The sequence below is a fragment of the Ambystoma mexicanum genome, chromosome 4q (assembly GCF_040938575.1).
Source record: "Ambystoma mexicanum isolate Mex_15411 chromosome 4q, UKY_AmexF1_1, whole genome shotgun sequence".
Lineage (NCBI taxonomy): Eukaryota > Metazoa > Chordata > Amphibia > Caudata > Ambystomatidae > Ambystoma > Ambystoma mexicanum.
The window spans coordinates 900,552,875-900,576,474 of record NC_090928.1 but is presented as its reverse complement, the minus strand read 5'-3'; the positions used below and the strand labels follow the sequence as shown (position 1 = coordinate 900,576,474).

Sequence of the window (23,600 nt, the reverse complement as noted above, 5' to 3'; positions counted from 1 at the left end):
GGAGGAAAGGGGAATTACTGCCCTATTCCAAGGTTGGGAAGGTGGTAATTCCTCCTTCCTCTATTGCCCTTCCCCATTCTCATTTTTGCCCCGTAGGGCATAATGGGAATGGGGAAGGTGCTAATTACGGTACCGCAAATTGCCGTACCGTAATTAGCACCCCGGTCCCTTTGCGGGTTCGTTTTTTAACGCCTGCTAAAAGCAGGCGTTAATGTACCAACCCGCAAAGGGACCTCGTAGTAAGGTGGTAAGGGTTTACCAGTACCGGTAAACCCTTACAGCCTACCGTGTAATGAGGCCCAATGACTTTAAAACTCAGAGGGGATTCCTTAGGCTCCCATTAATCTGCACCATGCTTTTGTGCCTTTGCATGCAGGATGGAGAGAATACAACTAAAGCCATACTATAATTGCTCAACATATTTCAATGACGATGTATATAGTGTAAAGTTAGTGTATTATGAAAGACTAGTTTATAATGTAATGTGGTTTGCTTCCAATGCATCGCTATAAATAAAGTATTATTTAAGCACATGAAATGCAAAGCAAAATCTTAATAAATATCTATATCAACTAAACCTGGGAAGATGTGTTCAATTGCTTAAATTGCCCACATGCCGATTTCACCATTTAACCAAAGTGTGTGATCCTGGGCAAATCATTTAATCCCACTGTGCCTTATCTGCAGCTCTGTAAGTGATTCACTTCATGGCTTATGTTAATATATCATGTTATTAGAAAAAAAATCCTAACCAGCATAAAGTTGCTGTGTATATAATAATAATGCAATTTAGGTATTTTGCACCACAAAGTTATTTGCCCCTTGGCTTACTTATGGCAACTTATTCTAAAGTCACTTCCATGGTGCCTCCAAGTATCAAAGACTGACGATGCTCCTTGCAATGTCCTTTTCTGTGAAGTCGCTTCTGTTGGTGCAATCCATATGCAAATTAGATGGTTTGCTTGTATGGAATGTGTACTTGGCTAGACTGGCATTTGGGGGCAACCAGTCTAGCCCTTTCTTACTGTGGCATGCCTTTTTTCCTGGGCTTCCCGTCCGGGACAGCAGTGTTGCTTTGTGCTCCTGCTCAGCCTGGCAACCTGTAGGACAGCAGTCGGGAGCAGGACACAGACAGCAGTGTGGCTGCTCACTCCTGCTCTGCACCCTCCATGCACAGTGGGGGGGGGGCATAGCAGTAGCATGATCGGTGTCCCACTACAGGCCCAATAAGGGGCAGGGCCAGATGCAGAACAGGAGCACACAGCTCCATGTCCCACTCTTGTCCGAATGTTATAGGGAGAGGGTACAGAGTCAAGTCATCATATGGGGAGCAGGAACGATTATGTGTCAGTTTAGCATTCGTTTACCAAGGTGCATTTGTGGGGGAAAAGTAGCAGGACTTTTTTCATGGCTCGCCCCCCCACCCCCACTCTTGCTGCAATGCTGGATATTCCCCAGGCTATTCGATGCAGGCGCGCATGTTGGTACACCATACAACCTAAGACTATTCCTGCATTGAATGCTGACAAATACTCCAAAAGATACACCCCGTTTTGGTGCGGCTGTTTCGCGCCGGCCATTTTGGCGTGCCACTGTGCCCGCCGAGCCCCTTTTGTCACGGCCGAAGTGGCGCCAAAGACAATTCAGCGCGAACCTGTTGGCGCGAGGGTCCTTTGGACGCGGCTGACATTGCAGACTATGTGCAAACGTCCCTCGTGCCAAATGGGCCTGCCCGTGTTAATGCGTTCAGCGTGTGCGGACTGGAGTGCAAAATGGAGCCTGGCTTAAATACAGGCATCTCTTCCCTAAAAAAACGACGCATCGGCACCACTGCCAGTTACACAGATTCTAAAGGATATGAATGGTTTTAGCAACGTGAAAAGACAATCAATGTTATGCGCACCGAATGGGGCCGTTGCGAACGCGATGAAGCGCTTCTAATTATTGTGACCCTGACCTCATTTTCATTGTAAACCACATGCACACATAGTAGGGTGACCAGACGTCCCGGTTTTCCCGGGACAGGTCCGGGGAAATCACCCCCTGTCCCGGGGTCCCGGGTTTTTTTTTTTTTCCAAACCCCGTCCGGGGTTTTGCTGCGCGGGTGTCTGGTGTCCCGATTTTCGGACGACACCGCTCCGACGCTGCAGTATGAGCCTGCGCTGCAGTGCGCAGGCTCATACTTTCACTTTCTCTGCGCCCAAGCCCCCGCCCAAGCCGGAAACACAGCCTATAGACGCCCTGCAGGACCTGGAGACTTCCTGCAACGTCAGCTTGTGACGTTGCAGGAAGCGCGACTTGCGACGTGTTTGGGGGAAGTTATGGGACCCCTGGCTGGCAACACATAAAAGCCTCGACCACGGGCACGAACGGTTCATTCTTTTTCTTCCGTGGCTGTCGCAGCATCATTCTTCCATCTTCTTCCGTGAGTGGGGCTTGGAGTTTCTAGCAGCATTCGTTTTCTTTTCCTTCGTGACTGCTGCTGCTGTCTGGATTCCATCGCCTGAGCGTTCGAAGAGCATTATTCTCGTGGACCTGCTTCCTGCTCCAGCCTGCAGCGCATCCCTTCACGCCACCAGCTTGACATCAGTCGATCCTCTTGCATCCAGCTCGTTTGTGACCCTCATCCCTGCTGCAGCACACCCACATCGTCCTGCAATATCCAACAGGTAAGGAAATGAAATGTGACTTGCAGGTTACTCATTTTGCATCCATCTGGTAGCGGAGCAGTTCCTCTGTACATGTTCTTTAAGAATACTTGCCAACCCTACTTATTTATTTGTATGATTTATTTTTACATTTGTACAGCGCGCAGACAGGCCTTGGCCATTGCAGCGCTGTTACTTGCACACCTGTGATGTAATTGTTATGCAAGCCAATGTGCTGAGTGTTATTACATGGAGGGCACTACAATGGGGCTGGCTGGGTTATACTATGGCATGGAATGTTGTGCTCGCATTAAGAGTAAAGCCAACATGTGTGTTCTCAGAGGGGGGCATATGACATTTGTTTACAGGTGTCAAAGGCAACATGATTAATGTTCTTACATGGGTTGTATTTGTGCAACCCACAAGCCAAGCTTTCCTTGACATGTAACATTTTACTGGTGTTAGGAGGCAACTACAACCTGAGTGTTCTTATATGGGGGGCAGAGGGCATTGTGCAGCCAGCAAGGACATGTTTTCAATGGTGGTGTGGCTTTTATTTCTAAACTCAGCCGCTCCTGCCTCTGGGACAGAACAAACCCCCTGCCTTCTGTCCTCAACATTTTTTGTTTATGAAGAGAGCCTGTGTAGGCTTTATGCTTGCCTGTAAATGCTTGCCCAGTTCCCTCCTGCAATTCAGGCACCACTCTACTCTCATTTTGTTTTTTTGGCAAATGCCAATGCTGTGCCCTTTGTTGCACCTGTATAAGTCACAAACACATTTGAGGATTTATTGACTTTCCAGCTATACTACTACAACCGTAGTTCAGTCATCAAGATATTTTTGTTGTTGTTGCGTGAGACGTAGTTCACCATATCACGATGACTGACATTACTTTTTTCTTCGAGCTTTATCAAGAAACACTAGCTAGGTAGCTACCAAAGATGCCCAAGAGGAGATGTACCGCCACTGAGGAGATGCAAACGTCATTTCCTTTCCTGAGTAAGGTTGCAAGGAGTGACAGTGAAGTGTATTGCAAGCACTGCAGATGCTCTTTTTCTATTGCCCATGGTGGAAAAGGAGATATTAAGGAGCACGTGCAAACCAAAAAGCACAAATTTTGGTTATCTGCAGCCAGCAGCAGCAATATCACACAGTTTTTTGGGAAGGCTGTTCCTGGGGACACAGACCTCAGTAGGGCTGCTGCTGAGGGCACTTTTGCCTATCACCTTGCAAAGCACAACCACAGCTTTAGATCAATGGACTGCACATCCTCATTGATAAGGAAATTGTATGATGAGAAATTTACCTGTGCCCGTACAAAAGCAGAAGCATTAGTATCCAAAGTGCTGGCGCCTTTAGCTGTGGAGGATCTCCAGCGTGATTTGAGTAATGTTACCTGTCTATCAGTTTCGGTTGATGCTTCGAACAGGAAAGAGGTGAAGCTCATCCCAATTGTAATCAGATATTTCCAGGACCTTGAGGGGGTGAAAGTTAAGATTTTGGAGTTCACCTCGGTCCCTGGGGAAACCTCATTAATATTATTTGGGGAACTGCTTCAAGCCCTGGAGAAAAACAATCTAAGGGAAAAGGTAATAGCCTTTTGTGCGGATAACACAAACACAAACTTTGGTGGGAAAGCAAGAGCAGGGAAAAACAATGTTTTTTGTAAGTTGAAGGAGGCAATCCCTGAAAATAAACTAATTGGTGTGGGGTGTGCAGCACACATTGTGCATAATGCAGTGCAAACTGCTGCTGATGGGCTCCCCTTGGATATAGAATCCTTCATATTGAAAGTGTATAAATACTTCCACATCTATACTGTTAGAACAGAACAGTTAAAGGAATTTTGTGAATTTGTGGAGATAGACTACCAGAGCTTTCTTGGCACCAGTAACACACGCTGGCTGTCCCTATTGCCAGCTCTTGACAGGGTGCTCCAACTGTACCCAGCCCTGAAGTCATACTTTTTCTCACAGGAAAAAACCCCTACAGCCATTACCAAGTTTTTGCAGAACCCTATTGGTGAGGCGTGGCTCTGTTTCCTGCAGAACCAGCTAGTCCTGTTTAATGATACGATTAAGGTTCTTGAAAAGCAAAACTCAAATGCTATTGATGTTGGCCAAAGGTTGATGAGGCTGAAGGAGAAAATGATAGGGCGGCGTGATGCATGTTTTCTGAGTAACAAAGTAAAAGGCCTCCTAAATGACCTCCGATGAACAAGGGCAAGTAAATGAAACCCAATTCAACGAATATGTGTACTCTTTTTATGACTGCTGTGTAAAGTACCTAGAAGAATGGGGCGCTCACTTCACAGAACTGAACGTTTTTTCCTGGGTCCTCCTAAACAGTGTCCCTGTTTGGGGAGATGTAGAGGGCTCCCTACAATTTGTGCAGTCTACATCAGGAAGGCTCAAACTCGATGACACAGAGCTTTTTGATGAGCTGAGCTGTGTGCGTAATTACACAGCTTGCAGGCTGGCCCAGTGGAACGAGCAAAAAAAGTCTGCAGATGAACGGTGGGTGGAGGTTTTCACCTATTTTTCACAGCAGAACATAACAATGAAAAACATGAGCATGATGGTCCAGTTTGTCTTGTGCTTGCCCGGCTACAGAAAGACAAATCGGTGCTACAAAGAATACATTCATCAGCAAAGTACTCATAATAGTAATAAAACGTGTACAGCAATTCTCTTGCTTTTTATCTTCACTGTTTTCAATCTTCACTGTTTTCATTCTTTGCAATAAAGGCATAGTTCTTTTCATCATCAAAAACCTTTTCGGGTGAAATAATTCCACAATAAAGTTTGCCATACGCATGTGGGGTGCATTACTTTTGTGCCATTCTATGATGCAAGGGGGCCAGCAGTCTTCATAAAGTGTGTACAATTGTGAAAATGCTTGCTTTAATCTCACAGCGAAATATTGTTGGGTTGACAATAACCCCAGTCCACTGCAGTGCTCTACCTGTACAGGTGGATCCCCAAGAATTCACTCTAAAAACAGAAAACCGTGCCACATAGTGGCTTCACAGGTATGTGTACATTAATCCAGCATTTGATCTGCTGTGGCTGCCCCCAAACTTCACTGTCATAAGTGCTATGTTTGTAGTCCCTTTTTTGTCTTTATCAGTGCTATGATATGTAGTCCTACTTTTGTGTCAGTGACCCGCAAAATTGTAGTCCTACTTCTATGTCGGTGGCCTGTCCTGTCCTGGGTTTTTATTTTGAAAATCTGGTCACCCTAACACATAGAAACCAAAGCAAGTGTAATAGCAGAAAAGGAGCGTGCATCGCAGGTCTCGTGCCAGTCTGTCCCCTCCTGCGGTGCATGCTCTGACGTGTACTAACGTGCATTGCACGTGCAAGATCGCATGGAATACCCTCAATCTGGAGGGTGGAAGTCCCTCCCATAGCACCACAGTCAAGAATATGCAACCTTCCAATGCAGAGTGGAGTAGCCGCAGTCTAAAGGCTGCATGCCTCTTCTCCAAACCATAATGTGTTATTACCGCTAAGTGTTCATAGCCTCCTAGACCATAGATTATAGCAGTGTTTTGATGGCTCATTTTAGCCTAAGCTGATTAGAATTGCATAAACAATGTTTTTATTGGGTCTATGGTTAGATTTAAATCCCTACGACATATTATTCTAATATGTTAGCACACCCAGCTGCGAACCTATTGATTCCCAAAAGCAGAGGCAGCCATAATTGAGAAGGCAACGACAATCTAATTCAAAAGACGAGAACGGAAACGCAAGAGCAAATCTTTGATTAAACTGCGCTACAAAAGATAAGGTGGTGTTAACTTGAAAGCCAATGTTGTCGGCGTAGAAACTGGTCCAGGGCATCATCCCAGAAGGTAAGGCCAACATTTTTTTGATCAGAATGAAGGTGAAGATAGTTCAGGGAGCTAACAAACAAGTGAGGGGGATTTTCGGAGAAAGAGGGCACTGGAACAGACAGTTGGAGTTATTTATGTAAAGCGCAGTGCGTGCGGTCTCTGTATAGTGTGGTCTGCTGTGTAGCCTCTGCGGTGACCGCAGCATGGTCTGTGGACTGCAGCCTGGCACTGTCTTCATGCAGTGGCGGCCTTGGGTCTTCATGTGCAGTGGCTACCTTTACAGCGTGTTATTACACCACGTCTAGGCGAGGGTATGTGTCAGCGCACAGACACATGCCATTGATAGGACACACTGCATGGAATGGACGTCCCATTTGTCTCACACCACTAGAGGGAGTACATGTCCTATAATAGGCCATCTACTGATGGCATGTTTCAGAGCACCGAAACATACTCAACCCCTAAAGGTCCCTGCGCCCTGTTGGCCGCGGGACCTGGAGCAAAACGGTCGCGCCATTAAATCCCGCGCCCAAACGAGCGCGCCAAAACGTCCTGCGCTGTAACTCCAAACTTTTTATATTCACTTTCGTAGTGCAGCAGCGCCACCCGGTGTCCAACTATAAAATATGAAAAATAAAATGAAAGCTTAAGTGTTGAAAGTTCAGTGGCACAGCAAAAGGTGGCTAAATAAATGTATTATCAGCACTGAATGCACATAATTCTAAAATGCGGTAACATATGACTCTGCTCTGAACAAAGCCTAATTACTTAGTTCTCTGATTCAATTGCAATTACCTGTCATTTCAACAGACACATCTTCACATGGTTCGCAGTCAAGCGGTTTTTCCGGCGCCGATCCTTTTTGTTCTTGCAGTATCCGTGCTTCGGTGAAATAATCATTCGTGTCTCGTGGCTGGATCTCGTTGAGAATCATCTGCAACTGAGCTGCACTTTCTTGGATAAAGACAAAGCACACATCTCAGCAAAATAATTAGCATTTGAACGGTTACCATCAAGAATATTAAATGTCAATGTTGTTTGGGTCTGGAAAATGCAGCTACCATGCGTTTATATTTCCTACCCATATTGCCACGCCTCATTATTCTGTAATCTCTACTGAGGAAGCGGATCATTATTCTGTGATCTCTACTGAGGAAGCGGATCATTATTCTATGATCTCTACTGAGGAAGCGGATCATTATTCTATGATCTCTACTGAGGAAGCGGATCATTATTCTGTAATCTCTACTGAGGAAGCGGATCATTATTCTATGATCTCTACTGAGGAAGCGGATCATTATTCTGTAATCTCTACTGAGGAAGCGGATCATTATTCTGGGATCTCTACTGAGGAAGCGGATCATTATTCTGTGATCTCTACTGAGGAAGCGGATCATTATTCTGTGATCTCTACTGAGGAAGCGGATCATTATTCTATGATCTCTACTGAGGAAGCGGATCATTATTCTGTAATCTCTACTGAGGAAGCGGATCATTATTCTATGATCTCTACTGAGGAAGCGGATCATTATTCTGTAATCTCTACTGAGGAAGCGGATCATTATTCTGGGATCTCTACTGAGGAAGCGGATCATTATTCTGGGATCTCTACTGAGGAAGCGGATCATTATTCTGTAACTGAGGAAGCGGATCATTATTCTGTAATCTCTACTGAGGAAGCGGATCATTATTCTGGGATCTCTACCGAGGAAGCGGATCATTATTCTGTGATCTCTACTGAGGAAGCGGATCATTATTCTGTAATCTCTACTGAGGAAGCGGATCATTATTCTGGGATCTCTACTGAGGAAGCGGATCATTATTCTGGGATCTCTACTGAGGAAGCGGATCATTATTCTGTAATCCCTACTGAGGAAGCGGATCATTATTCTGGGATCTCTTCACAGAGGGCACCTTATTATTGTGGTAAACTAGCGTTTTATTATTCTGTCATTGCTGCCAGTGGAATAACTTTGCTGAAAATGTTGGGGGCGGGGGGGGGGGGTGGGGGGGACATGACATCTAAAGGAAAGGTGCCCCTGTCAAATGAATGGGGACAAAATGGTATACCACAAAAGTTGGGGGGGGGGGGAGACAAACAACCTTGTCCCCTCCTAAAATTACGCCCATGACTGCTGCTGGGAAAGTGCTTTGCTATTCTCGGATCATTTCCAGGTGGTGGCTTGCTAATGAAGGAGAAGAACAGAGTGGTGGCTGGTGATATTTTTGATAAGAGTGGTGTACATTTGTCTTATGAATGTGTACAAGCGCAGAAGGAGAACCAATCCACCAAGGACGGCGGGGAACTCCCCACAACCAAGACTTTTTTCAAATCTTTGGTATCTCGAAACAGGCACTGGACTGGCTGACATCCTTTCTTACTGACCGCTCTTCCCAAGTCATTCTGGGAACCTTCTCCTCTCCTACTTCCTTCTCCACATTTTAACATCTACCTTGCCCTGCTTGCACGCCTTATCTCCTCCTTCTCCTCCTACTTCCAGTGTTACGCAGACGACACACAGCTCTTTCTCAAACTCCCTGCTGACCCTCTTGCACCATCCATCATCCCTGACTGCCTATCTGCCATCCAGTCCTGGTGCCCCTCCAACGATCTCTGCCTCAACGCCTGTAAAACTGAGATCCTTCCCACCGGGACCCCTGCTCCCTCCTCCTTCCCTTCACTATGACCTTCCCCATTGGGCTCTCCCCCTGGTCAATCTTCTGAAGCCAGAAACCTTGGAGTCATCTTCGACTCCTCTCTCTCTCCATCCTCCCTCATAAGACATTGCCAAGAAGTCACATTTTCAGCTCTTCCTTCTGAAAGGAATTCTCACTTTCCACCAGAGGCTCAGTGTTACCAGAGCCCAGGTTCTCTCTAGGCTTGACTATCGCAATAACCTCCTCCTGAATCTACCTTCTTCCACTCTGCGATCCCCTCCAGCTAATCCAGAACAGGGCATCACGAGTTATCCTTGGCTTAAAGCCCAGGGACCACATCTCTCCTGCCCTAAAAAGTCTTCATTGGCTCCCGGTTGCTGCACAGATTAAATTCAAATCCCTCTGCATCATCCACAAGGCTGTCTGGGCCCAGGGACCATACTATCTTCAACTTTATCTTACTAAATACTCCCCCTCTAGACCACTATTTTCCTCTGGCACCAAATCTATTTAAAACACTTTATTAGTTTTGCACAACAGTGAGTGTAAACCACACGACTAATAGTAACAGTAACATTCCACCTCCCCCCGAGCTCCCTCCATACAGCGCATAGGATATTACAGATACCTCCTTAGTCAATCAAGTACACATATCACAATAGGGGATATCCAACTGGTGTGAACATTAATTCATGGTAGTTCAGGTTCTAGTATGTTCACAATGCGTGAGGATGTACCAGGTGTCCAGTGTTCATTCCTCTCTCAGATCAACATTATCCAAAGTTCGTTTCTGACATATTTCGGGATATATATTCTCATTAATGGGTTAAATCACGTATAGTTCTGTCCCTCTATTTCCCTTATCTTTCTAGTCATTTTGTAAATAGTGGACACCGGTTTCTTGGTAGACAATGGGCTAATGACGTATTGAAGTATTGAGTGGGGACCCGCGGGAACTCAGGCCATTTAGTTTTCAACACCTCCCTGAGTCGGAAATACAACAGCATGGTCACAGCAGTCCAGTCGCCTCTAGCTTCAAGGCATCCCATGTTATGAACTGTTCACTCTGTACTAAATCCCCCAATGTCTGGACCCCCAGTCTCTCAAAATGTATTTGAAATGTCTTCATGTGTGATCGCGATCCCAATATTTTATATATAGGAAGGTCCGGGAAGTAGCAGGCCACCGTGCCTGTCATCCGGTAGATCTGTCCCCAGCCCCTACATTTCACTTCTACCAGCTGGACTTCTGTTCGTATCACCCTCTCCCGGAAACCCCATAGAATCCTGTGCAGATCATTAGGATGTGTAATAGCCTTCTCCAGTAATGTATGTGGGAGTTCAACGTGCAGGACCACCACCACACTAAGTATTGAGCTTGAGCAGCCAGAAAGTATAAGTACTCCAACCCGCCCGTTCGTATTGTCACTGTTTATTACACGGTCACACCCAAGTCAGGAAGCTCCTTCCCCCACAATGAATTATGCTTGACCGGCTTGAATGGAAGGCAGGACAGGGAGTGGGAACACAATGGGAAAATCGGATTTGGAGTTTTACTCAGAGACCATATGAAAGAAAGAAAAGCAATGGGAAATTCCTTTTGCTACACCCAACAAGGAACAGGCAGAGCTTTGGGGTTTTAGTCACAACAGAATGTGAAAATGGGTTTTGGATTATTAGGCACAGAAACAATATGGGAGACAGAAAAGCAATGAGAAAACTTGGTTTTGCCACCCCCATTGTGGCACTGGGTATTTGTTGGGGTTATGTGCGAGACGGGTTGGAGGCCTTACCAAAAAGAACCTGAACTAAATAAAAGCGCTTTATTGGGCGCCACATTCATTGCACAATAATCGAGTCCCCTATTTGTGCCATAAACAAATCAGCATCTGTGGTTTACTTACTCCACTGGATAGTTGAGAGTTCATTTTGGGCATGTGTTTGAGACCTGGTGACAGCAGCGACCTAGATTTCACCAAACAGGGATTCGGTTTCTATGAGATCACAGTGGATGGTTCCGGTTTTGGCCAACTGGTCAGCCATGTCATTTCCAGTTTTGTCTGGTCCCTTTATTCTGGAGTGACCTCTGATCTTTTTCCAGTAGATGGTTATCTCATTCGAGGTGACCAGATCATCAATTGCTTGAATTAATTTCCCATGCTTGAGCAGTTTTTTTATTCGCACAGAGCATGCCTCGATTTTTAATCAGGTGCTCCACAAACCCATTCCTGACAAACTGAATCAGTGATTACGACTAGTTCTTGGAGTTGGCATTGCACAGCAATGAGAATGGCTTGTTGTACCGCCGTCAACTCTGCCACCTGACTACTTTGGGAACCTATCTTGTAGCCAGCAGAGGGCCCTGGGGCATCATTCACCAAACATTCCCAATGCCGGCCACTCAATCTTTTTCCCCGTGATTACCAACATTGTAGGAGCACCCATCCACATAAACTGTGGGTATCCCCCTGGCACGTGCTTCCTCATAGTGCAGGGAAGTAAGGTACGCCTCCATGTTGTTTTGGGTCTTTAGACTTTCGTCCTCGAGACAGTTTTCTTGAGCAAAATCATGCAAGTCATCCAAACCTTGCGCTAGGGGACTCTTGTTTTGGCCATATCTGACCTCCACAGGAAAGCTTTGCATGGACAGAATCCAGGAAATAATTCTGGAATTACTCGCGTTCCCTGTTTGGATTCTGTACCTTTGGAGATATTGAAGGGCTGGTAGGGAATCTCAACAATGATGTGCCCACCCTGGATGAACGGGCGGAAATTCTCCAACACCCACACTGTCGCCAGGAATGCCTTTTCGCACTCATTGAATTTTTCATCCACAGAGGACAAAGTCTTGCTCACACACAAGATGATTTTGTTGACCTTGTCGTGCTTTTGGTATAATACTGCTGTTAAGCAAGTATTTGAGAACCCTGTCTCCAAGAAGAACTCAATGTTTTTTATGGGTAAGCCAAACAAGGCGCTTGGGAAAGGCTTCTCTTTAGTTGTTTTACTGCCTCGGATTGTTCTGGACACCACACCCACTTGACTGTAGCCTTTAATAAATGGACCATAGGGTCGCGTGACCTCTCCACAGTCCTCTATGAACTTGCTACTATAATTTGTGAGTCCAAGAAAGTTTCGTAGTTCACACAGAGTAGTAGGGTCTTTTGATTTCAATAAGGCTTCCACCTTTTTCGCCTGGGGACTGAGACCCTCAGGAGTGATTTCATGTTCTAAGAAGTTCACACGGGTCTTACACCACTGTGCCTTCTGAAAGGACAGTTTTGCTCCGGCTTTCTGCAACTCGGTCAGAACATAGCGTATTTCAGCCATATGTTCCTCCACAGTTGAGCTCTTGATTAAAACATTGTCTACATAGGCTAGGTTTCCCCTCTCGCCCAAGTCGGCCATGGCCTTATGCAGGAAGATGCTAAGTTTGTTGCCAGAGTTTATGTATACAAAGGGAGTTCTGGTCCACGTGTATTGCTGCCCCCAAAGGTAAAGGCAAGCTTGTGGTACAGCATATACAGGTTTGTGAGCGGGGGGGTCCCCCAGGACATCCACCAGTAATTTCTCCACAAATTCCTCCATGTTATTAATTGGTGTGGCCTCTGGGATTCCCAGGATGCCGATATTGTTCCGCCGAGTTTGGCCCTCGAAATCTTCGTTTTCACCACCACTTTCTTGACTGTTTGTTGGAGTCTGGCCACTTTTCGTTGCAGGACTGTCACTTTATCCCCCCTTCACTTATCCTCTGTTCCGCCTCAGTCATTCGGCCGCAGAGTTTATAATTTTGTATGGCAGAGACATCGACTTTGCAAGTAAGGGCATCATCTTTGCACCCATGTTGTCCGTACTACTTTTCAGGGCCAGAAGTGTCAGTTTCAGGGCCAGCACATCCACCTGGGCAGGACCATGGTTCTGCTCTGGGGGAGGCGTGGGGGGATGGAAGAGGACTGCGACTGGTCCGGCCTTGCAAAATTAGTCATCTTGGCCTGTGTTTTGGGGTTGACCATTGCAGAGCTCTCACTACGAAGGGCATCTAGCTCGAGACACTGTGACCTGTGTCTCAGATTACCGCAGCACTTGTTAAGGTAAGCTGCCCAAAGACCCCGGTAGTCGGAATGCAGAGTGTAGAGCCAATGAACAGTTTTGTATCAGGTTGGATGGTGGTTATTCACCTCAGATGCAGCACCTATCAGACAGGTATGAAGGTGCTGGTACAGAGATATTTGGAAGCACTTCAAGTCTTGTGGGGAGGGCACTGTGGTGGGTCTCCACTGGGAGCCTGAGGTGTTGCTCCGTAAGCAATGCTGTCTCTGTTATGTGCAGTGCCGCATCCAGTTATTCTTCAGTGTGACGATGTAGGTTCTGGCGCAGATCACGTGCGTCCCGCTTAATAGTCTCCAACTGTGCATTATCGCACAGTTTCGAAACCACGCAACAGCCCCGGCACACTGGCGTAGCTGTTCCGGGCCTGCAGAGCAAGAGACCTATCTGGAGGCACTGCAGGTTCTGTGGTGAGGGTATTGTGGTGAGTCTCCGCTGCGAGTCCGCAGCTTTTCTCCCTGGGCGGTGCTGTCCCTGTTTTGTGCCGTGCCACTTCACGTTTTCCTTCAGTGTGGTGATGCAGGCTTCGGCGCAGCTCCTGTGCACGTGGCTTAATAGTTTGAACCCTGTGTTACAGTGCAGTTTCCAAACCGCACCACGACCCTAGCTCACTGGCATAGCTGCTCTGGGCCTGCGGAGTGGACTCTGCGGCGCAGAACCTCAGGTTCCCCCATAAGGCTTGTTTCCCTCATCTCCAGCGGCAGGGCCACCCCCCCAGCAGGTGCCTGTATGAGGTATTGGGCAGGGCCCTGCCCGCTTTAGGGCGGATACATCGATGAGGCACCGGAGGGCAGCTAACGGGTCCGTGGTGCAGAGTATGGCCAGGTGCCTAAGTGGCAGGCCACCGGTCATGGGGCACAGATGGCACATGGGTCACTCAGGAAGTCGGGGAAGCAGCATGCAAGAGTTTGCTCATTGGGGGCATGCTGTGAGGGCGAAGAGGGATTCCCACCCGCACCATCAGACCGGAGGGGGGAGTTCCTGCCCCTTCCCTCAGTGTTTGGGTTGCCGCACTGGGGGGGCCTCACCTGGAGCTGCGCAAGCCATCAGCCAGTCCACGGTCCACTAGGAGCACATAGCGTGTCCTCATAGGGGATTCGCCAGGATCAATTCCCTGCGGCGCCCGCCATGGTGCCTCCGGATGTCGCTGCGGGGAGACGGCACATGTCGTAGCAGATTCCACTGATGTAGGGAGATCGGGTCAGGCCAGTGAATGCCACGGCACTCTGCATCGAGTGCTCAGTCGATTGCCGCCACGATCCGTCCCTTCCCCAGCGATCGCCAATATGTGTTGTCGCAGCGTATCACAGCGGGCTCCTCAGGTACAAGGCGGTCAGCTAAGACCAGCTGCTATCTCGGTTTACGTCCCTGGGAGTATATAGCTAATCAATGTCGCCATCAGTCGCTGCCCCGTATAGTCACGTCCATGCGCTGTGGGTTTCAGGATCTTGAACAATGATTTTGGGTCGTTGCTGGAGCTTTTCAGGCAGCAGCCATTTTGTAGCCACGCAACAGCGCCCCCCTCGGCTCCAACTCTGTGTGTAAAGCGTTTCTCTAAAAAGAGGGTAGGTGGTCGATCACTTTCCTCAGCTGGTTCCCTCCTATTGAACAGACTCCCCCTGCCTCTGCGCCTTGAGCAGGACTTCCTTAAATTCCGGAAGCTCCTCAAGACTTTCCTCTTCACCTCCTCCTTCCCTAATACTCTTCTGTGCTAACCCCACAGTTGCTGTGATTGGTGTCTGGGGCCCTTATGCCTCCTTAGGGACCCTGACGCCCTGAACTCAATTGGGCCAGCTCCTGTCTACCCTCAGCACTTGCCTTTGCACACCCACCACCCTGGAGGTCCTGCACTTACCCCTAACGTGGCCCCTGGCTGTGTAGCACTGAACAACCCAAGCACTTCATCCATGGTTCACCCATGAGCCTGGACTCCCCAGCACTTACACCATCTTCCTTCCTGCACTTGCACGTTCTGAATAATCACAAGGCATAGTAGGTTCATCCTTCCTTTTCCCTCCACTGCTCTTATTAAATATTGTGGGCCTCATTACGACCCAGGCGGTAAGGGGTTTACGGCAGCGTTAACAGCGCCGACCCTTACCGCCTGATTACGAGGTCCCCTAGCGCCATGGTGCTTTTAACACCTGCTTTTAGCAGGTGTTAAAATCCATGGCGCTAAGGGACCATGGAGTTAATTACGCCACCGTAATTTACGGTGGCGTAATTAACGCCTTCCCCACTCCCATTATGCCCTATGGGGCAAAAATGGGAATGGGGAAGGGTAAATGGGGATTGGGGACTTACCGCCCCGCCAAGGTCGGAATGGGGCGGTAAGTCCGCCAACCACCATGGCGTAAACGTAGTTTACGCCATGGTGGTAAAGTCACGGCCCAGGCGGTAATTTACCGCCTGGGTCGTAATGAGGCCCTGTGTCTGTAATGTATTTTGCTCTCTTCTTCCCACCCCTTGCCCTGTCAGCGCTTTTAAACTGTATTTTACTTACTGTATAAACGTCTAACAAGCAAACAATAAATAAAATAATGCATTACGATTGTGCATTCCGCAGCATACATTTTGTGAAAAAGTCACACAATTTACAATCTGGTTTGAACGGTAACACATGAACAAATCCAAAAGACGATAGGTTGCCTAGCGCACACAGGAGAATTTTACTGATGCCTTTTGACCACAATATAAGTCAGCATTCTGCCAGCGTAAAAAAGACCTTTTCATGCTGGCTGAGCCCAATAATACCTTTCTGAGCCTTAGGAAGCCTGCATACTTTACGTTGGCCTGAAACTCCTCCGCGGGCTACTGCACCGCTCCCTCAACTTCCAAAGAAGTTACTGTTGCACAATTTGAAAGATGTGGAGCCTGAGTAAAGCTATTTGGGACCATTTACCCACACACCGGAGGACAAGCCATGGGAGGACTCGAACCCCGACACAAAGATTTTCCCTTTGTCGCCTTGTAAATTTTCTTTTTTTTAATCAGCCAAGTGTTTTTATATATTTGCTCATTCCATGACTCATTCTTCGCAGTTGATACCAGAAGGAGGAGTCTAGTGCGCTGAGTGCAGCAACTTCCAGTCCAGCAACCACTGTTTCAGGCACACCACGCTCGTGAGCATCTAGTGCGCTGGGTGCAGCAACTTCCAGTCTAGTAACCCCTGCTTGAGGCACACCATGTACATGAGCATCCACTTGGAAGTGAAGCAAGCATTAAGGACACCTTTTTGCTAATAGTGTCCATGCCTCTTGCCAAGGGATAAGATGCCTTCAACAGCTCATTTAGTGGGTGGGCGATCTTATCAAAATTAGAATTCCAATTTTGTTGCATTGGCATCACATTTGTGTGTCAACTGTATGAGCAAGGATTCCAAAATTGAGACGATAGCTGCCGACGAACTACTGGCCTCAAGATCTTGAGTATGAGCCCTCTGTTCTTCAACTGGATCGTAAGCCACGATGGACAGATTCGGCATAAGGAGGACCGGAAATGAGTTGTTAATCACTTGCTAAATCACGTTGCCCAAGTGCTCACCACTGCCCCCAGAGGAAAGTTGTCATCAAACTGTATGTCAGTGTATGGCAGATCCAACACATTTGTTGACCTTGATGGCACTGCCCCCGCTGTAACCAGCTAATAGGTATACTTGTCCGGTGTTCGCTCGATAGTGGCGAGCTAATAGTCACTTCAGTATAAAAATCACCAGCATTGGGAGTGACCAATGCGTTGACAACAGTTTCAATAGTCTTAGTGCCCAAACAGGGAATGGAGTTAAATTTTTAAATGTTTTTATTGGCATTTATATAGTTACAGACGTGCAATTCAACTTCCATTTTTTCATGCCTACATTTAGATTAATAACAAATAACAGCTAACAAACAACTTCCTACACGTGCCATGTGTTATTTATAACATTGGTTGGGGGCAAATGATTCAGTATCTGGGGCTCAGCTCCATTTGTACTCTTCGTGTCTTCCGGTTGGCCAATGTCAATTGGATGCTGTGGAATGATTAGCTGGGCACACAGTGGGTGGCTCCTGCCTTAATTGGTGCACTCATGGGGGTTTGTCGTCGGACGGGTGAAATATGTCCCAGATCAACGCTTTCCATGCTACATACTTGTTGTTACCATCAGGTTGCAATCTGTTTGCTCCCTCCACCCACAACCTGGTCTCCGCCTCTGCCCACCTTTCAAATTCCTTACGCCATTTTCCATATTGTGGCCCCGCAGCAGTTTTCCAGGACATGGCGATAGTTCTCTTGGTTAGTATGCATGCCAGATCCATAAACCTAACCACATGTTTGTGTTTGCTGATTCTGGGATAGGCATCGAGCAGGCATTCCTTCAGTGACCACTCAAACCTCTCTACTCGAGCATCCCTGCAAGCTCGCTCTATATGTGCCCAGAAACTTCGCACACACCCCCATAACATGTGAAGCAGGTCAGCATCCTGGTCTTTGCACCAAGGGCATTGTGAACTTGCTTCCTTGTTAAACGTAGCTATCCTGTGCAGGGTCATGTATGTACGATAAAGCACATTCAGTTGTATTAGTTTGAAGCGCTGGTTCCTCGGTACTGTTTTAGGAAAGCTCAGTATTCTATCCCATTCTTTCTCCGTTATGTCTGCACCCAGGTCTTTCTCCCATTGCTCTTTCAGTGTTGTACCCTTGGAGTTAGGTGTGTCTATCAGCATGCTGTACAGCTGAGAAATCGGCCTCCAGCCGTCGTTTCAATTGTACATCAGGGTCAGCAGTGGATCGGCCTGTGGTTCCTCTGGCCAGCCCTCCCACCTTTCTTTGGCCACTTCCCGGACTCTGTGATACCAGAGAAATTGCCTGCTCAGCAGCTCCTCTTTTTCCTGCATTGAATCGAATTCCCTGAAGACCCCGTCTTCATATACATCTCCCCATGTGTATACCCCTTTCCCCTGCCATTTTCTCACCACAGCCATGTCCGTGCTGTCCTTGCATGTGTCTGCCGCTATCGGCACCTCTGGTGAGTAGGGGTTTTCTAGTTTCAGCAAGGTTTGTGTCCTCCTCCATACCTTCTTACCCAGTGTCACCATCAGTGGGATGTGTTTCGGGTCCTCTTCCAAACAGGGAATGGAGACCCTAAATTCTTCCACCATGTCCCTGCAGAGATCAATTGCATCCTCTTTACTCACCCGCCCCTGGGCAGGATAAAAATCAGTGAGTTTCAAGTCTGCTTTTACTGACCCCCTTGTGTCAGCAAGCACCACTGCTCTTTGAGGGCAGCTCCATGGGGAATGAATCAAACTCTTGGATAGATTTGAGTACATTTCAACCTGATGGGATTCCCCCTACCCTTGAAGAGGTGTGGCCCACAGTAGGGGAGTCAGGAGGTGGGCATGGCTAAGCTCCACTGTTAACCATAATTACCCCCCCCTCCACACCTTGGAACAGAACTGAGGATCGAGATACATTAATCCATAGCGGGCGCCTACCCATGGCCGCCAGTTTAGCCTCATCGGTGGTGGGAGCTCTACGCTTTGGCATCAGTTATGCAGCAGATATAATGAAGTCAAAGAGATAGCTTATGTACAGGCCTCCGGGCAAGTAAATTGGCTCCCACACAACCCAGTTTGAGACTTCAGGCAGGCTGGACACAGCAGTATAGGTCCTAGCTGGAGACGCGTTAGGCGGTGGAGTGTCAGGCCGACGGCTGCACTGCATCCGGACACCAAGGCACACTATTACACTCCGCTATACCATGCGGTTTAGTAGGCAGTATGTTAGCGTAACAGGTGTAGAAAGACTCTGCATGCGGTAGCTCTCCAATAGTGTTGTCTCTGCAAAACTCACAAGACACACAATTCATACATTATAAAGGATGTATTAAATGACTTCTAGTAGTCCACAGGTAGAGACAAAAACATGTCTTAGTTTGTAAGTGTATTAATATAAAAGGAATCAGGATGGGAGATCTGACTACAGCTGTGTGGTTTTGAAACTACCATTTTATTTCAACCTAATTTTTTGCACAGATGATTTTTCAATTATTTACAAGACTTTCGATAAGCACGTAAGTGACACGGACATGTTTGATTATATACATAGGAAATACATTAAGTATCAACCTCTGGAATATCGAGGTACAATTTCCAAGAAAGAGCACAAGCAAAAATGACAGTTGATACTTACCTGTATTTCCTATGTATATAAACAAACCTGTCCGTGTCAATTTCTTACTTATCGAAAGTCTTGTATATAATTGAAAAATCATCTTTGCAAAAAATTGGTTTGAAATAAAATTGTAGTTTCAAAACCACACAGCTGTAGTCGGAACTCCCATCCTGATTCCTTTTATATTAATACATGTATCCTGCTGGGTAAATCAGGACCTTGCCAGGCGCCCTGTAGATTTACTTAGTTTTTAAGTGGTGGAGATGCTCACCTTTGGCAGAGGCAACACGGCTATTGCAAATTGCAGGTGGGCTTTGCGTGTCCAGAGAATGGCAACACTGTGATGAAACAGGGAAAAGGTGTTGGCTGGAATGTACTTCCAAGTACACATCTCTCTCTCAGGTTTTACCGTCTTGCTCAAAACAGATCATCTTGGTAATCAGGTAACTGGCATGCGAGGTTGCTAGGCTACCAGACACAATCTGGAGATTACACAGACTCCTCAACCTCCGAGGTTATCCTGGGTTTACTCCTCACCCACTTCTATCTCCACCTACGGCGTTCCCCAAGGCTCTATCTTTTCGCCTTGGCTCTTTAACATCTATCTCTCCCATCTTGCTCACCTTATTTCCACTTTCGTGCGGCACTTCCAGTATTACGCAGATGACACCAAACTCTTCTTCAGACTATCCTCTGCATCTCTTCCGACTTGCTCTGTCATTCCTGATTGCTTGTCTGCCATCCAGTCCTGGTGCACCTCCAATGATCTCAGTCTCAATACAAGCAAGACTGAGATTCTTCCTATTGGGACTGTTGTTCCCTCTTCTCTCCCTTCACTCTGGCCACACTCTATGGGCTCCCCTCCCTCTGAAACCAGAAAGCTGGGAGTTAGCTTCAACTCCTCTCTCTCTTTCATTCCTCACATCTTGGACCTTGCCAAGAATGGAATGCCCATTTCTAACTCTACCTCCTCAGAGGCATCCTCCCTTTCCTCACTTTTACCTAGAAGCTTAATGTCTGCAGATCTCTGGTACTGTCCAGGCTGGACTACTGTAACAGCCTCTTATTCAATCTACCTTCCTCTTCTCTCTGCCCACTCAAGCTAATCCAGGACAGGGTTGCAAGACTTATCCTTGGCATCAAGCCCAGGGACAGTATCTCTCCAGCCCTAAAATCTCTCCACTTGCTCCCAGTTGCTGCAAGGATCAAATTGAAATGCTCTGCATCATCCATAAGGCTGTCTGGGGCTGGGGGCCATGTTATCTGCAACTTGCTCTCTCCAAATACTCTCCTTGCAGATCCCACCGATCCTCCGGCTCCAACTGCTTGTCAAGCGCTTCTCTAAGCAGAGAGCGGGTGGCCGTTCTCCTTCGTCGGCTGGCTCCCTCCTCTGGAACAGCCTCCCCTTGCTCTCTGTCTTGAACTGGATCTCCTCAAGTTCCGCAAGCACCTAAAGAGTTTATTCTTCTCTTCCCCCTTCCCTCTCTCGCTCCTGTGCTAAACACCCACAGTTGCTGTGATTGGTGGCCTAGGCCCTTATGTGTCCTTCTAGGCCCTGGCCTTCTGTCCAATTGGCTGCAGCACCCGCCCTCCCCCTGCACTTGCCTTCAGGCACCAACTGGCCTGTGATGTCTTACAGGCCTGCACTTATTGTTTTGTCTGGTGAACCCTCTTCCACCAAGTGGTCACTGCTTGGCACTTATCTGTTGCCTTGCAGCTGGTTCTTTGGCACTTCCAGCCTCTGTGGAACCTGTAGCACTTACCCCCCACCCAGTATTTTCTCTCTCTCTCTCTGCACTTGCACGCTCCGAATGTTCACAAGGCCTAGTAAGACCGCTATTGTATTTTGCTCATCACTGTTATTACATTCCACTGTTTTGCTTTCGTTTTTTCCCTTCCCTTTGCCCTGTGGGTGCTTTGAAACACAATTTCATGATGTATAAATGCCTTACAAATGCGCAATAAAATTAAATAAATAAAATGGTAATGGGAATTACTGTCTTAGAGTATGTGCTCAGATAACATATAAAATGACACATGGATTTCACTAAAAAATATATATTACCAGTCTGATGGACTGGCCGTCGAAGACACTACGGCTCGTAATGAAAGCTGGTTAGTAGGCTATGTCCAAGCCGTTGGCAGGCTGCGTCTGTTATTGAAATAAAGTTAATTAAGCAGCAGTATTGCACGTGGGCTTATAGAATCAATATAAGACTGTGTGAAAAGATCCCTGAATGAAATGGCGGCTTACAGAGAAGACCGAGTGGATAGTACTCTGTCTGCTCTGCATTCTATCTGTCCACGGGCAGAGAAGCTATCGTTGCTTAGCAACTTGCCTAAATAGCTTCCTATGATCGCCCACTTGCACACGATAGTGGCAGCCATTTTAGTCAGGTGAATGGTCAATGGCAAATGGGTTAGAGTGTCCTAATGGCCTAAATTAAAAATCTTATTCTAGTTTGATTTTAAAACAAAAAGGCTGCTATCAAGAACGGCATCCATTTGCTGTAAAGGGCAAATATAATAAGTCTGTGTTGGAACAGCCTAGAGGTTAGTGAGAACTCCAGGTGCTGAGATAGATGTAATGCAGGGGCAAATGAGGTAAACTGACCTGAAACGAATGCCTCACAGGTATACGTGAGGACCTGTTGGACCCAAGGTGTTAGGTAGGCTGATCTTAATTCAGTAGCCTTACTCTGTAGGCTAATTGAAGTTAGGTAATATATCACCCAGTATGCATATCAAAAAAAGCGGGTGCTTTTTATCTGGAAAAACATGCTCACAGGTAGTGGATTATAAAATTCCACATGAGCGTGCTTGGTGAGTTAAGTGATCAAGATGTCAAGGAACTGATGGGGCTCCACGGTCAACTTTAAAGTCTGGTAATAAAACTACTTCTACAGGCTACAAGGAGGCATTTATTATATTTAACGTAATTACATAGACGACATGATCAGTATCACAATTGGAGAAGGATATCGTCTGCAAGGCCTTTCAAGGTGTATGTCAACAGTTATTGATTTGGTGGTTAATTTACATGCCCCACATTGACCACCTGGATGATGGCCCACTATGGGATCCAGTTCCCAAGGTGATATAATGGTGGGCGTGTTGGGATAAGTAATTTGTAATTTAATTTTGCTAACACAGTTCCCTAATGAAATACTTTTCTTATAGGCAAACAAAGGAGGTTCAGAGAGGCTGCTAATCCGCTCAAACACTTTCCATTGTTTCTTCATGATGTTTCTGATTTTCATGCTATGGATTGAAAAAGTAGACATGCACACTAACCAATTTTCTAGTGAGTTTTTATCTTTTGTCTCCAGTAGGGCTTATAGGTTATTACATGTGCTTTTGGCAGCTTTTTTAACCAATTCTTTTGGGGTAGCCACAACCTCGAAATTTAGAAGATAGTGCTTGAGCTTCAAAAAGCCTCTTTGTTGCTACTATTCTGTCTCAGATGAAGAAATTGGCCGAACAGTAAATTGTCCTTCAGATGTTTAATGTGCTGGCTATTGTAATCGAGCAACACGTTTCTCTCCATAGGTTTGTGAAATGGTTTTACCAGGAGAAATCCATTGTTGTGATAGACTGTAATATCCAAGAAGTTAGAGCATTGATTGCTAAGAGTTATAGTAAACTTGAGATGTTGGCTTTGGGCACTGAGCCATTCAAAGAAAGAGTTAGCTAACTCATATGAATCTTCCCATACCACCAGGATATCATAGATATAGCATGTCCATTCCTTTGTTTTACTTAAAAGGGTTATTATCAGAGTATATTTTCAGTTTTTGAAAACTCTCGACATAGAGGTTGGCAAAGCTTGGTGCCATTGTAGCCCCCCATCGCTGTACCATCTATCTGTTCACAAAAGGTCGGCATAAATTAAAGTAGTTGTGAGTCAGGGCCATTTCCACACAAAACATTATGAAGGGGTACGGTACGGGGTCATTTTCAGGTCTATTCCACAGAACTTCTTCAATGACTTCTAATGTAGCCTGTTGAGCAATATCTGTGTATATAGAGAGATTATATCCAGGCCTATTAAAAGATTATATATAATGGTTGTGTTGAGCTATCCCTTGATAGTGCGCCGAAAAATAATGGAATGGCAAGTAGTGATGATTAATCAATTCCTGTTTATTTTTGTGATGTTAGAGCCTTTGTGGATGACACGTGTTTCGGCAGAG

General features: G+C 46.6%; 1 protein-coding gene across 3 annotated transcripts in view; it reads right to left on the bottom strand.

Annotated features, from left to right (window-relative positions):
• Window positions 1-23,600, bottom strand: part of THADA (THADA armadillo repeat containing) — a 2,999,906-nt gene that overhangs the window by 1,850,789 nt on the left and 1,125,517 nt on the right. For all 3 annotated transcript variants that reach the window (XM_069608464.1, XM_069608463.1, XM_069608465.1), the window contains exon 20: window positions 7,286-7,444. In XM_069608464.1, the coding sequence (XP_069464565.1) occupies window positions 7,286-7,444 (159 nt within the window). The remainder of the gene's footprint in view (window positions 1-7,285; window positions 7,445-23,600) is intronic.